The following is a 15,915-nucleotide window of genomic DNA, read 5'->3' on the forward strand; positions in this document are numbered from 1 at the left end:
TCCTAATGAGATGACGGATGGTGTCCTGGGGTATTTCCTCCCAGGTCTGGACCAGAGCATCACTGAGCTTCTGAACAATCTGAGGTGCAACCTGACAGTGTCGGTTGCACCAAAACATGATATCCCAGAGGTGTTCTATTGGATTTAGGTCAGGTCAATGGTATTCATTCCTTCATCTTCTAGGAACTGCCTGCATACTCTTGCCACATGAGGCCGGGCATTGTTGTGCACCAGGAGGAACTCAGGACCCACTGCACCAGCGTAGGGTCTGACAATGGGTCCAAGGATTTCATCCCGATAGCTAATGGCAGTCAGGGTGCCTTTATTTTAACTTGTAGGGGTCTGTGCATCCCTCTGTGGATATGCCTCCCCAGACCATCACTGACCCACCACCACAACGGTCATGTCAAACGATGTTACAGGCAGCATAATGTTCTCCACGGCTTCTCCAGACCTTTTTACGTCTGTCACATGTGCTCAGGGTGAACCTGCTCTCATCTGTGAAAAGCACAGGGTGCCAGTGGTAGACCTGCCAATTCTGGTGTTCAATGGCAAATGCCAATTGAGCATTATAGTGCCAGGCAGTGAGCACAGGGCCCACTAGAGGACGTCGGGCCCTCAGGCCACCCTCATGAAGTCTGTTTCTGATTGTTTGGTCAGAGACATTCACACCAGTGGCCTGCTGGAGGTCATTTTGTAGGGCTCTGGCAGTGCTCATCCTTTTCCTCCTTGCACAAAGGAGCAGATACCGGTCCTGATGATGGTTTAAGGATCTTCTACGTCCCTGTCCAGCTCTCCTAGAGTAAATGCCTGTCTCCTGGAATCTCCTCCATGCTCTTGAGACTGCTGGGAAATGCAGCAAACCTTCTGGCAATGGCACGTATTGATGTGCCATCCTGGAGGAGTTGGACTTCCTGTGCATACCAGTAGTGACACTGACCCTAGCCAAATGCAAAACTAGTGAGAAACATTCAGGGCAAAAATGTCAGTGGCCTCCAGCTGTAAAACCATTCCTGTTATGGGGGTTGTCTCATTGTTGCCCATCTAATGCACCTGTTGTTAATTTCTTTAACACCAAAGCACCTGAAACTGATTAACAACCCCCTCTGCTACTTAACTGACCAGATCAATATACCAGGAGTTTAATTGACTTGATACTATACTCTGATTAAAAAGTGTTCCTTAAATTTTTTTGAGCAGTGTATATTCTTTATGTTCAGGACAGAAGGTTACATTTTTAAATGTTATCTATCTAGTTGGGTAAATATGGGATATTCCATAAAAATACTTTGGTTACCCTATGCAGCCAGTGAATGGAGCTCTAGAGCCTATTTAACTTTACGTTTTTACCCACACAGACTAAGTCAGAGTATAGCACACCCCCTTCTTCTAGTTCACACAGCTCTGTAGGCAAAAGCTGATGCTGGCTTGAACTTTTAGATGGGCCCTGCATTGTATCATGAAAGTTTTCTGTATCTAGCATTTATAGTATATATCATGTAATCTAGTGCAGATTTTATTAAATAAAATGGGACAAAAATGTGAACGTGCATAAAAGGTCAGTTTGGAAACTTGTAAAAAAATGCTTAAAATTAATAGATTCCTTTTTAACGTGTGTGCATAGATGTGAATTCTGTACACAAGCCATAAAAAATCCACATTGAACTTGGTTAATATGAAGGCCCAGGTTATACTATACATGGAAAATCGTGTATTAAACACTGTTTATTATTTTGTATGCTCAAACAATAAACCTTCATTGTGGGGCACTCCTCTGATACTGGTTCTTGCTCTACCCCCTTCCATTTAAATTAACTCTTATATTTAATGTTCACAAGCTCTAGATTAGATGCATCTCCAAACAGCATTCCTTCCTTACAGCCCAGTTGGACCTTATGTTTAAATCAGCTAAACACTTTCTTGGTACATCAAGACAAAAGGTGTTCAATGTTGTACAGTTAATTTTTTTGTTTTTTATGTAAAGCAGTCACAGCCTGAAAAGAAAAGCCTGTCCCCTGCCAGCACGTTGCAGGGTGGGACTCCTGACTTGACTGAGTCAGACAAAGCCCTGCTGATTAGAGAATTGTAGCTCTGACTCAGCAGGGATGTGCAAAACTTCAGAGAGACCAGAGAGGCTTCACAACCAAGAGTGAAAGGGGTCCTTCTCTTCAGCATGCAGGCAGGGGACAGGATTTTCTATAAAAAAAAATTTAAAGAAAAAATGAGGGCTGCCATTGGTGACCTGCTTCTGAAAATGCTAGTTTTTTGGCAGTACTTTGAGACACAAGCTAGTAACTAACTCGCAGAATAGGAAAGGCAGAACTCCTGATCTGCCAACTTGTACGGAACTAGTTAGTCAAGAAGTATCAGTCATAGTGAGCTTCCTGCACTTTGCGTTTTTCGCATCCATAAGTTGTGCATTGATCTTGTAGTTTGGTGTATATTTATACAATCTTGTGTCATAAAATTTCTGTTTGATACAGGCATTTGGCATGACATTGCACAAGTTAATGCACAATTTCTGTCTGTTGTATGAGACCTGACACTTCTTGTGAAGAAACCACATATTCCTCAACCCCTGAATATCTCAGTCTTGTGCTCATGCAGGTGAGAGGCTACACAGTAGTTGGATCTGAATCTGACACTAGCAGGCAGAGCATTCACAGACACACAGGGAACTCACTCATGCCGCTGGAGTAGTATTTCATCACATTAGCACTCCCACATCGGTGATACAATACGTAGGGGATGGCAAGGCATGGATTGGACTCCGTGTCGCCCTGAACACAACGTTTTTCTGTTCCCTTGGCGCATAGGAACCAGTTAGCTAAAGCAATACATGGACAAAAGGAAATCAATCAGCTATGACACTGCAGACTGCAGCCACAAAATATGAGCTCATTATTACAAGACGAACAAACAGCACCTAGAATTAACTGCACTAATACCTGGTGCAAAGATTTGAAAGTGTACAATGCCTTTAAATGTGTTGGGTCATTATGACGGCCAAGGGATTAGCAATTTATGAAGACAGGATCAACAGTCTCAGTACTTGTTTCTTTTTAAGGATAATTCCTTTTACTTACTCTTTGCATTCATGTTCCCACATCTGTGTCTTTGTTTTCTGCAGATTTTAGATCCTAATATGGACCTGAGGACTGTGAAACATTTCATCTGGAAGAGTGGAGGTGATCTGACCCTCCACTATCGCCAGAAATCCACGTGAAAGAAATCCAAGGAGTGACTAAACTGACATTACTCGTCTGGATTCAACATTAGTACTGTATAGAAGCCTGCTGAACTCTTGAACACAGAGCCAGTATGGGCATTCATGTGTATGCTTAGTTAATCTAACAAATAAGCAATTACCCACTGACTCTGCTTTAGTTACTTGAGTTACCTGAAGGATCCAGAAAACGAAGGCAGCCCAACGTTATTTTGTTTGTGTTTTAATGTACAAAGTCTTTGATACACACTTTGTAATGCTTCCTATGCTTATCTGTCCCAAGAGTCTTTTGAAGTCTCTCTTAAGCTCTGATTTTCTGTCTTTCAGAAGAGCTTGTTGATGTAAAGTTCCCTGCCCCTTGCACCGTGTGTGTCTAAGTACATTCCAGTCTGCAGGTAGTAGTTTTAACTGTCCAGTTCAGCAAGGTAAGGAGCAGTCCCTATGAATGAGGGTTATTTGAATTGTGCCCCAGTGGGCAGCCATTGTATAAGCTATTCAGCTGTTTCGTTAATTTTTTAAAATAGAAGGGATAAGGTCATTCCTCCCAGGAAGCTTACTGGGTTCCTGGTGAATTGACAAGCTGTGTTTTCATGTGCCACACAGTAACTGCCTCTAATGTTGGCATAGACTGGTACACTGAAAGACAACTCCACTTTTCTGACAGTATGATATTATAAGGTGTGAATCGGTGTGATATCCTTATCCTTGTAAATAGTGTTAGTAATTGCATTTTGTTTTCCCTTTTACCTCTTGGGTTCGATCGCACTGGAGATTTGTACATTCTTACTACCATAATATCTCTTTCACATACAGGCCTCAATAAGGCAGACAAAAGTACAGGAACATGAAAAAAGTGTTATAACCCTTGCCAGCCGATCAGATTTAAACAAATTCTCTTGATTGCAGTCAAAGTAAATCTAATTGGCTGTTATGGATTATTGCACATTACATGCTGTCATGTTAAAATTGCACTACTTTTCTTAATAAAGCCAAATTAAAACTGAAGTGTTGCCAAGAGGCAGTTGTCTGATGAATGTAGATACTGTATATCCGTAGAAAGAATTAAAAATCTTTGTAACAGAGCCATTATATGTCCTTTTAATTATTCAATACACAATAAGACAATACAAGCTGGATCAATAAGGTAAAACAATTCAGGCAAAAGGGTACCTGCAAGGTACATTATTTGTTGAGCATGATCAACATTGCTGTTGACCTGTGTTTATATCAGTGGAATGCAATCTGTACATGCCAGGAGCAGTTAAAAGAATGTTCCGTAGACACAGCCATGTGTAGTGTTCCTCCATGAAAACCAGCAAAATTTGTGCATTACTTACTCGGTATAGTGGATTTTTTTAAATCCTTTCATTTACATAAGAAAAATGTAGTAGGCAATAATGTTAACCATTGAAGACTGCCTCATCATACCCTATAATATTACATTTGCCAGAAAGGTGGAGTCATTATTTAATATGATGGTACAAAGAGCGCTGATGTGTATTGGAAAGCATCTGATCTTTCCTAAAGGTGTGTTAAGAATCAATGACTGGTACTTTATTGGCCGAAGACCATTTCAAGCCTTTGCACCATTTAGGAGAGGCCATCCATGATATTGCTTATTGTAAATGTATCCCTTTTGTATGCTATGAGAATTCATATCATTGAAGGATAAGTTCACGTTTAATAATAAATGCACATTTGTTTTGCAGGTAAAAAAACTGTGCATTTATTTATTTTTGGAGCCTGTAAAGCATTGCAACAGTGGTCAGCAGATTGCTGGTGCCATGCAGGTCTCCTGCAGACTGTCAGTTTATATCTGTGTGCTTGTACCTCGTACGTGCAGATGGTGTAACACTGACAGTGTGAATGAACTACCACGACTCCCCACAGCACTGTGGTAGTTCATTGAGAACTATAAGCGGACATCCGTAAAGGATGTCTGTACTTGTAGGAACATTCATTCACAGAACTCTGTGACTGAATGACGTGACCATGTGGGCGGAGCCCCGTATGACCGTGCTGATTTTAAACACACACAGCTAGTACGGGGAACTTCTCCCTGTACTGTTGTCATCGGGGGGCGGTGAGGAAGAATCAGACAGAGGCTGCAGTGTTACTAGTCCTCAAAGGTGAACTTCTCCTTTAATGTAGATTTTGCATATCTGCGCTGTTTTCCATGTAGGACCAGGAGGTAGCTGAAGGGCCATAAGGCAGGTAAGACTTGTGTCATGAGCTTTCTATAGGATAACCCACAATTCTTACATTGCTTCATGGAAGGGATATTACTGGTACATAGTTGATTTGGGAAGACAAATGGCCTCTTGAGTTATAGCTAGGAATGTACCAATACCGATTTTTTTTTTTTTTAACACCAAGTACGAGTACCAATACTTTTTTTTTTTTTTAAAGTGTGATATCGATTACCGATACCTATTGCCTAGGTAGAGGGGTGGTTTGGAAGGTGGGGAGGGGAGTTAGGGGGTTGTAGAGGATTAAGAATTAATGGCACCCACGTGTGTCTGCAAAAGGCAGCACATTTTTTGTGTGGTATAGGAAAACATGAGTTTTCGCACATGTTGGCGCACTGCACTTGCTGTGAACAAACCCTAAAATGTACTCTTGTGAGGCGGGGTTTAGTTGTCTGTAGGTTGTAACTCCTCCCAAAATACCCCCCCCCCCCAAATCTCCCCTCTTCCTAGCACAAATTCTATCCCTACAGTAGTGACAGCAGTAGCTCAACTCCTCTGAGTGATCCTCGGTCTTCTGTTAGCACATGTGCTGTGAGGCACAGAGCACTGTAAAGCCCTGTGCACAGAAGATGCATAGAGCTCAGCCCGCACCTCCCCTGCCCTTTGCTCCTCTCTGTACTCTTTCTGGCAAAACAGCTGAGCTGGCCACCCAGAGGATCGAGGATCGCTCAGATGGATAGACAACTATCCATCTTTTTTTTTTATTACATTTCAGCTGTCAGTAGAGGAATCCCGCTGACAGCTGAAATGTCATTGGTTGTTAAGCACACAGCAGCCCGTTCCTTAACAACTGATAATTGCTGGCATTCTTTTGTTTACATTTCAGCTGACAGCTGAAAGAACAGATCCTGAAGGTATCGGTTTTTAGTATCGGAGCAATTGGACGAGTACCGAAACTAATGCACGTGCTAAGTACTGTCATCCATACCGCTATTGGTATCTGTGCAATCCTAGTTATAATGTAGTTTTGCTCTTTGTACCATCAAATAACACAAAGTCTTTGTTTTCTTCTATCGCAATTGTTGGTAGAAAAGTGCACCTGCACTTTGATAATAAAAAGATGCCAACAGTTCTTGTGTAATTATCTCCCTGTATAAAGAATGTTTTGGCATGGTGTGGGTCCTGATGCTGTGCATCATACTGAACTCCGTTCCCCCTTGCCATGATGCTGTTCATTAGCCACTGAGCCAAACCTTCCATTCTGACTACGTGTAGATGTGTATGTACCACGGCTGCTCTGACTATATATTTTGTAACATAAGAGGTTTCAGGATTTGTGGAAAGGTTTCTGGAACTTGAAACAAAGGAAGGCAAATTTCATACTTGTTTGACAAATAATTTGTTTTTTGGAGATGTAAATAAACTCAACATTTTGTGTATAGGTTAAAAATGCCAGCTGCAAGGTGCTGTTTTATGGACTGAATTGTCATTTCATTTAGTGATCATATAATTAAACACTTCCTTTTGAAGATGATTTAGATCCACTGCTGGATAGGAACGTATAAAGGGGAAGTAATGTGTCACCTAATGGTTCCAGTTAAATAAAAAAAATGCTAAATTCTTTTCCTTTGCATTACTGAACAAATGCTATAGATATCCAGAGAAATGATATTGCAAGCACGGCAGGTAGAATGTCGCGTAGCTGGGTCCAGCTTTTTTTAAGTAGATTCAGCTGATTAAGCAGATGTTTTCAGCTGTTCCGTTTTGGAATCTGACTTCATATTATCTTTTCATCTTTGCACAGAAAGCTGGCCATACAGAGGAAAAAGAGGTTGAAAGATGTTGACTTTATGATTGTGATTTGACTGTACACTAATTAGGTATTGTATGATGCCCAAATAGTCACAACAAATATTGTTAGGATACCTAGGTTGAAGAGAGAGAAGTAAATGGCCACACATCACCCCAGAACTAATCCAAAGTGAAATCTTTGATATCTTCACAGTCAGAAGAGCTGTACAGGACAAGCTGACACGTTTCACACTCAAGTAACGTGCTTATTTTAGAACAGAATAACCGCATTATGAAACGCATCAACAACGCAGTGTGAAACACATCAACAACTTGTCCTGTTCTGCTCTCCTGACTGTGAAGATATTAAAGATTTTGCTTTGCATTAGTTCTGTGGTGGTTTGTGGCCATTTACTTTCTCTTTAGTGTATGCGGCGGTGAGCCGTGGCGGGCACTCACACGTAACTGTAGTAAAGTGACTCACCTGAGCGGTATACACTGTGTACAAGGATGCCGAAGCTGCCAGAGCAACAGATGAGGTATGGAAATGTTTACCTGATCTTCTATCAGTCTTGAAGACAACTTGCCAAATCTGTTTACCCTGTTTAAGGTAGAGCTGGAGGTGCATTTGATCTTTACAGCCTGGTCATGACTTTTCATATTCCCATCTGCTGGCATTAGTGAACTCTTTATTCCTATAGAGAATCCGCTAGAAGATACAGAAATACTTTGTCTTCTGCGCTATGGTAAATTCCCTATAGAAAGGAGCTGTACATACAATCTTGTGGGGACTTTAGTCATATAATGACCTCGACACTATAGCAGGCTCCTAGAGGTGTCTACATATGTTTTCATTTACCCCTTAAAGCATTGTAACATGCATGTAGTGACTTCATCAGGGACTTAGGCAATGTCTTACTGTTGGCCAGAAGTGTGATAGGTGACCACAGTGACCAGTGGAAGGTGCAGAACAGCAAAGTGCAGCTTCCTAGATGATGGCACTGTTTGGAGTTTCCCATGTTTCAGGATTCCTGGGGTACTGTAACATAAGATTTGTACTGATATCCCCAGATACTTGCTATAATGTCCAGGGGTCAGGTTATCAGGATTATAATCCCTCCAGGGATACTTTTAAAACAGAAAAATGGGTACCTGTGCTAAAAATCTGAGCTGGTCTGTCACAGTGAAGCCCCTAGGGTGGGGTAATAGTCATCTCTGGGTTTACAGAGAGCAGTGGAGACATGACCCTGCTACACTTCAACCAGAACAAAGAAATCAATATACATTTCAGGTGTATAAAAGGTAATTTCATGTCTGGTTAGTTTACAGTTACCTTCCTCTTCCCATGTGTATCCAGGTTGTAATGATTTGATCTAGTGGATTCTCCCATTTTAATGACCTCATCAGACATAGATACAAATCCCCTTTAGGTTGCCTGTGTCTGGTACTAGGCCATGTAGACCTGTATTGTATTTTGCACTTTCAATCCAGTGTGGATTTATTCTAATTTGCTGTTTTACAAATTTCTTCAAGCTGGCTGAGGCTGTTGCTAGAATCTATGTAAAATCTTGTTTTAAAATGTGTTTCCTTACTTAATATTGCCAACAGACTTATTCATAGTGAACTTTATTCATGTGCAATGAGCAATGATTTGCTGCCTGCCACAGCAATCAATCAGAAGTCTGCTTTGGGATGAAGACCTGAGCAATGACACTGTGTTAACATCTTCTCTTGTGAAAGGGATCTGTGTCAACAATTGATGGATGATGAGCTGATTGTGGACTTCCTGCTATGATTCTCAGTTAAGTTACCCCATTGTGAGATAAATATTTGATCATTATGGTCTTTCCTTGGAGTCATAGATTCTGAACAAGCTTGTGGCAGGTGAAAGTCAGAATTGCTCCTAAGGCCCCTTTCACACTGGGTGGACTCCGCTGGCAATCCACTTGCTCAGCAGGGTATCTATCTGCTGATCCCAGCTGAGCAGGAAGATGACTGGTCCGTGTCCACTGCACTTTTGCAGAGCAGATATGGACGCAGCCCGCTCTCCTCTATGGGCACTCGGATGTAAATGGGCCACCTCTCTGTTTACACCTGACTGCCATCTGATCCAGCAAAACAGAGGGGAACTGATCCCTATCTGTTTTTATCGGTTCGGATTGGATGTAGGCGGACACAGCCCATTTTACATCCGCCACTCCATAGAGGAGGATGGAGGTTCTGATTGGGTCCACCTGAAAAACGGACAGGCGGACCCGATTTGAAAGGGGCCTTACTGAGATCAGTAGCTCATAGCATTGAAATCAGATCATAAGTCCAACAGCTGCATTTTCAAGATATGGTTAGCAGTGACAGCCTCCATATTTTTGGTGTGCTCCTTTTTAAGGCAAGCAAGGATTTAAACACTCCTTACTTCTTAACAGAAAGCATTTCTTCCTTGGCCTAAAGTGGTTCTAAAGTATAAAATTTTTTTTATTTTTTTGTACCTTAATGCATTATACCCCCCAAACAAACACACACACTTCATCCTTAAACATTCACCTAACTCCTCTCACCGTTCCAGCACTGTCCCAGCTGCAGCACCACTCTCCTCTCTTCCTGGCTCCTTCTGCTATCAGACAAAACTCCTGTGAGGAGAGAGCCAGTTCATGGCTTACTGGCACTGTGTCTGTCTGTGAATACACACACAACCTGGCTTGGGAGCGTGCCTACCTGGGTGCCCCCTCAGCACCACACTTGATGAGAGGGCATCCGGAGGAAGGAGGAGCGAACAGCACCAGCAGAGGGACACCAAAGAGGAGGTTAAGGAATTGTTTTTGTGCAATAATGTTGCATAGAGCAGGTAATTAGAACATTTTTTCTTTTAGTCAAAAAGCTTTTAATATCACTTTAAAGTAAAGCTGTTTTAAGTTAAAAGTATTGAAATCCTACACAAGCCTTAAGTAGGTAAACATTAGTGTTTAACATATTGTGTGAATATATCCCTTCCCGTGCAGGCAAACCTGGTGTACTTTATCATTTAAATTTAAGCTTCCCACCTCTGTGTGGTTGTTCACATTAAAGAACCGTGGAATGGAAATGTGATTATCCTTCCCTGGCTTTACATTTGTAGAGATAGGGTCAGTTAGCTCTGGGGTGGCCATAACTATTCACATATCTTCATGAGATCAATACTGGGGGTCCATTCACATCAGTTACCGCTTTATAACACAGCAGCTGGTCTGTGGCGCGGTCCAGTGGGTATCACCGTTCTTTACCGCACCGTTCCTTTTTTTTTATTTTTTAAAGAACTTTAGTGAAATGTCACACAGACATTTCATTAAGTGCAATTGGCTGCCTTGTGGTGCCTCACGCTGCATTAAAAAAAAAGTGCATGCTCTACTCTTTTTCCGCGCACCATGCCCGCATATCACCGCAATGCAGTAGAGTGAATTGGGCACACAGGAGACATGGCACTTTGCCTTGTCATGCGGTGGAATAAACGCTCTGCGCAGTCCCACCGCATCTAGTGTGAATGGACCCTAAAGGGGTCCATCACACCTGTAGGAGCTTATTGGACATTCCATTGCCAAACTATAGGCAGTAATGTGGAGTTAAACGTCTCTCTATTATTTCCTTAAATTGTGCTCACTCAAGACAAGAAGACCTGACTCACATTCAGCCTACTCATTCATCCCAAAAGTGTTCAGTAGGGCTGAGGTCAGAGCTCTGTGCAGGTCATTCAAGTCCTTCTGCACCAAACTCGTTAAACCATGTCTTTATGGTCTTGGCTTTTTGCACAGGGGTATAATGATACTGGAACAGAAAAGAAACTTTCACAAACTCTTCCCACAATGTTGTAGGCGCACAATTGTCAAAAAGGTCTTTGTATACTGTAACATTAACAGTACCCCTCACTGGAAACACCTGATGTCAATAATTTGGAATGGTGTCCACATACGTTATACCATATCATACCATTTATTAGATCATGTCATCTTTGCCCATTGTTGCAGAAATTGCTGGTCATCTGTGGCAGGTTTAGACTCCCCATACTATCCAAGCACTGTGTATCCAATAACACAGGCCCTTGTAGTACATACTTGTTAGTATATCTAAAGGAGATTTACCACACCAGACATTACAATCTGATTGCATAAAGTTTTAAATCCAGGTTTCCTTCCATGTCAAATAGTTAGTTATGTATATAGTCCATTTGGGCCAGTTTTACCCAAACTAAGTTATTCTGTTGCTCTCAGCACTGTATGATACTGTAGTAGCATCAGCAACATGTAGTGCTGTGGTTTCACAGGATCATGGGCAACTTCCCGTTTACTACAGGAACAAAATCCAGTTGGGCTGATGCTTCACAGCCATTCAGAAGAATCTCTAAAGGAGAAAACACAGCTCCAGGTCCGCCAGCCACACACTGTTGCTATAGTACTCAAAGCGGAGTCCGTGCCCAACCCCGCCCCTCATTCTGAAAAGAAAGAAAAAAAAAAGTCAGCAGCAACAAATACTGTATCTGTTGACTTTTATTGTCAGGGCACTTACCTGTCTTCAATCAGCTGTTGGGTGCTGGCGCCGCCATCTTGACTAAGGGAACCCAGCAGTGAAGCCTTACAGCTTCACAGCCGATTTTCTACTGTGCATGCATGACACGCGTTGCACTTTGTGAATGAGCCACATTCCTCCGTGACCTGTGAAGTGCCCAAGAGAGCTACGGGGGGGTTGACTTCTGGCTCAGTGGCTCAGTCCGCCGAGGCAAACTGAGCCAAAAGTGGGAGCGAGTAGCTGTCAAAACCAGGTACTCACAAAAGGTGCCATGTGGCAGTGGAGGGGGGGAGGAGGCAGATGAGGGGAGTGTCCATTTTTGGGTGGAACTCCACTTTAACAGGTGCTCACAGCTGATGATGAAAGAAAAAAAAGGCCAGAAGGTCGCTCTACTGTAGAAGTCACCTTTTATTTAGAAAATCACCAAACATGATAAAAGCATAAAGGAAACCCTTTTTCCCTTCATTCAGAGTAAGCCATTTATTTTTTCAAAGAATACAAGGCTTACACTGATTGGCTGAAATGGAGAGGTAGGTGGATGTCCATCTTGGTCAGTCAGCTCTGTATTCACCGTGTGATGCTGCTAGAACTCAAAGCTGGACACTAGTTGATGCTACTACACTGATATAGTAGCAGAATAACTTAGTTCTGGAAATCGTGTTTAGAATTAAAGCCCAAGTCCAAGTTTCCTTTCTCTATAATCAAACTTCACTACTGTAAGCTTCTGAGCGGTTGATGTGAAGCACTCTTATCATTGCTTTTTGTTATATACTATTAAATACAGCCAATAGCCCCTCTAAGATTTTACTGTCATCAGACATTTCACTCAATATGTTTGACATCACACGTGTAATATATAATTAGGCATGGTATATGTTCATATTTAGAATTAATGCAGTTTTATTATACTATTCATGCCCTAATTATACCTGCTATATGTTGCTAAAATTTAATTAAGAAATCACCAGTACTAATTTTTTGTTGTGTGTTTATATGGATTGCTCATACCATTCCTTTGAAACATGTAGCCTACTTTTATTTATGGTTTAATACATAATGAAAGCCCTTTTCAAACCCTTCTGATGCAGTAGTTCTGGGGAACATACCAATTTAATGAAGTGTATTTTATGGTTGTATAGAATAAAAGATTTGAATAAATAGCAGTTGTATTGTGACTTCTGGGGTTTACACAGATATGATTTTTGTTAGACATTTTATGGCAGTGTATAAATGGAGAGAAAAGGCTGACCTACAAAGATAAGTAAGCATTTATAAGATGGCTCCATTTCAGAATAATATTAACCCAGTATCTAGGACTGCCACTTTTAAACCACTAATTGCAGAATCTCCAGGAAACAAGAAAAAAAATGATGGGTGAACTACTAAGCCAAGATATACTGTGCTAAAGGCCAAAACTTCAATTACGTCTTGTTTAAACCCATGTAACCAGTTTTTTTTCTCTCCCCCCCCCCCCCATCTTTTCTGAGTGAGCTTTTGTGTCACAGTCAGAGGTCAAGCTTAGAGAGCGATGGCTATAGCAGCAGAGGTTCCCACCGACCAGCAGTATAAGTACCCCTGGTTGCCCTGGCAGGTGATGCTGGCTCACCCGAGCTGCAGGGTCTAAGCCCTCCTGATGGTGGAGATTGGGTTTTGCGGCATGCTAGGTTGTGATCCTCAGCATCGCCCCAGCAGGAGGTGAGCAAGTTGGGGGCCTGGTTGCAGATGTAGCAGGCCGGGATCTAGCAGAAGCATAGTCAGTAAACAAGCCAAAGATATGCAACAAATGGTTTTGGGTTGGGACCAAGCAGAAGGGTAATCAAGGAACAAGCCAAAGGATGGTAACAAATGGTTGCAGGTTGGGATCAAGTGGAAGCGTAGTCAAAGAACAAGCCAATGGTTGGTAGTGAGTGGTAGTGAAGATATGGATGGCATCAAGAGGGAAAGGAGCAAGATATTTTCTGGAGAAGAGCACAATAATATGGCAAACAGGAAATGTAGAGACCTGGCAAAAAAAACAAAACAAAGTTTATGGGAGGAGCAAATTGTTCAAGGTTCATCAGATGGTGAGGTACAAGGCAAGATGGTCCACAGGATCAGACAGGAAGCTTTCCAGCATCTCAGGTGGCACACCAAGAAAAGCTACAGCTAGACACCACAGAGGTCACAGTTTAAGATCCAGACCCCAAACCTTTATCTTGTTCTGTGTTTTACATCCTCATGTTTAAAGTGGCACTAAATTCCCCAAAAATAATCCATACACATCCACTACTTGGTTGGAAAAGAAAAATTTGGAAAGAAAGCAAGCACTGCAATGGAGTTTAAGAATGCACTGCCAGCACAACAGCACACGTTCTCAATGCACACCAGAGGAGGCTGGCAACCTGTCCATTACTGCACCAACCATAGAGTCACATTTCACTGTTGGTTCCCATAGCAACATGCAGCTTATTCATCACTAAGCAAGGAGCACCAGAGAGTACCTAAGTTTAGCCATAGACTTTAATCATAAAAAGATAACTCCCAAAGGTAGCAAGGCACATCCCAGTACAGATCCCATGTGCTTGGATGGCAGATCACTGCATTCCAGGAAACAGCCACCGCTGGTTAGGTGGAAGAAATCAGGAAGCAGGCTCAGAACCAAGAACCAAATCTCTAGCACCATTTTTTCTTTTCTATTTTCATTAATCTTTAACCTCAACCACTATATATTATCAGGGGTCAGGCTTGGAGGTCAGTGGCTTTAGCCGTGGAAAGGCTCATACAGAAAGCATCAGGATAAATACATGAGCAAATTCCCCTGGCGGGTGACTTGGGGTCTAAGAACTAACCGGTCTTCACCAGAGCTCCTGATGGTGGAGATGGGTTTTGCTGCATGTTAATGTCAGGTTGTGGTCCTCAGTATCTCCAAAACAGAAGGTGAGCAATCCTGGACCCAGTAGCAGATTTAGCAGGTAGGGATCAAGCAGGAGTGTAATCGGTAAACAAGCCAAAGGTCAATCACAAGTGGGTGCAGGCTGAGATCAAGCAGACAAGATAAAATATAGTGCAGCGTTAAAAATAGGTACATAAAAACATCAAATTCGATCAAGTAATATATAATAAATAGTTCATAAGGTGACTATCAGTGCATATAGGGATCCTGCGATCATCAGGAGTTCGGTGCTTGTGCAATCAGGTATAGGAGAAATGTGCACTCACCAGAACGCATAATAAAATGCGCATTTGTGTATTAAAATCCTGATGTCATCAAGGTCATCCAAATCTGGGCAGGAATAAGGTTAAATCCCTCAATGGATAGGTCTGGATCCTGGGGCTTCTGATGTGGACTGGAAAGGTGCCAGAGATCCCTTTAAGGGATGGATAGGTCAGCTCTCCAGATGTACAGGGGCTCCCTATCTGAAAGCTGGATGCTGGGTTATCTGCAAATTAATACTCCCCAAGGGAGTTAAAGTAGAAGAGTACCCATAGTGTAGTAAGGCTTGTTTATTAGGGAAAAACATCCAGGTATCAGGTATCCAGTTTAAAAAAATCACATAACATCCAAGGTAAAGTGACTGAGTGCAGTATAGGTATTGGGACTAACTGTCCTGAAACAAAGATGGCCGCCGGAGCTCCACGTTGCTCCGTCATGGCGTTATTGGCTCCTACGCGTTTTGTGCACCCGCACGTTGTCGGGGGGGGGGGGGGAACACCAAAAACGCCAAGCTGCGTGAGCAGAAGCAAAGTTACCCAACAAGCCAACTAAGCAGAAGCAAAGTTACCCAACAAGCCAAAGGGTGGTAACGAATGGTAATGAAAATGCAGATGGCGTAAGGAGCAAGATATTGGTTGGAGTAGAGCACAATAATCTGGCAAACGGGAAGTACAAAGGCATGGCATAAACGGGAAGTACTTGGGATGGGCAAGGAGTTCAAGATTCACCAGAACAAGATAGAAAGTAAGTTTGTCCAAGAGATCAGGCAGGGAGGTGTCCAGCATCTCAGGTGGCTCAGCAAGAACAGTTATTGCCAGATGCACGCAGCAGATGTCCTGGATTCAGATTCAGGTATGTGATGGTACTGCCCTCCTTTCACGATGTCACCTAGACGTCTGAGGGCCAGGTTTGTGATGAAACCTCTGGTGGAATTCTGTTAATCTAGGGGCTTAAATGTTCTCCTGAGGTTCTAAAGAATTTCC

General features: G+C 42.3%; 1 protein-coding gene across 1 annotated transcript in view; it reads left to right on the forward strand.

The window, feature by feature from the left end:
- Positions 1 to 12,897, forward strand: part of WDR48 (WD repeat domain 48) — a 57,650-nt gene extending 44,753 nt beyond the window's left edge. Inside the window, exon 19 of the mRNA XM_089673133.1 lies at positions 3,131 to 12,897. Coding sequence (XP_089529259.1) covers positions 3,131 to 3,226 — 96 coding nt within the window. The 3' untranslated portion in view covers positions 3,227 to 12,897. The remainder of the gene's footprint in view (positions 1 to 3,130) is intronic.
- The last annotated feature ends 3,018 nt before the right edge of the window (positions 12,898 to 15,915 follow it).

The sequence above is a fragment of the Staurois parvus genome, unplaced genomic scaffold (assembly GCF_062004578.1).
Source record: "Staurois parvus isolate SC_StPar_1 unplaced genomic scaffold, SC_StPar_1.0 ptg000136l, whole genome shotgun sequence".
Classification (NCBI taxonomy): Eukaryota; Metazoa; Chordata; class Amphibia; order Anura; family Ranidae; genus Staurois; species Staurois parvus.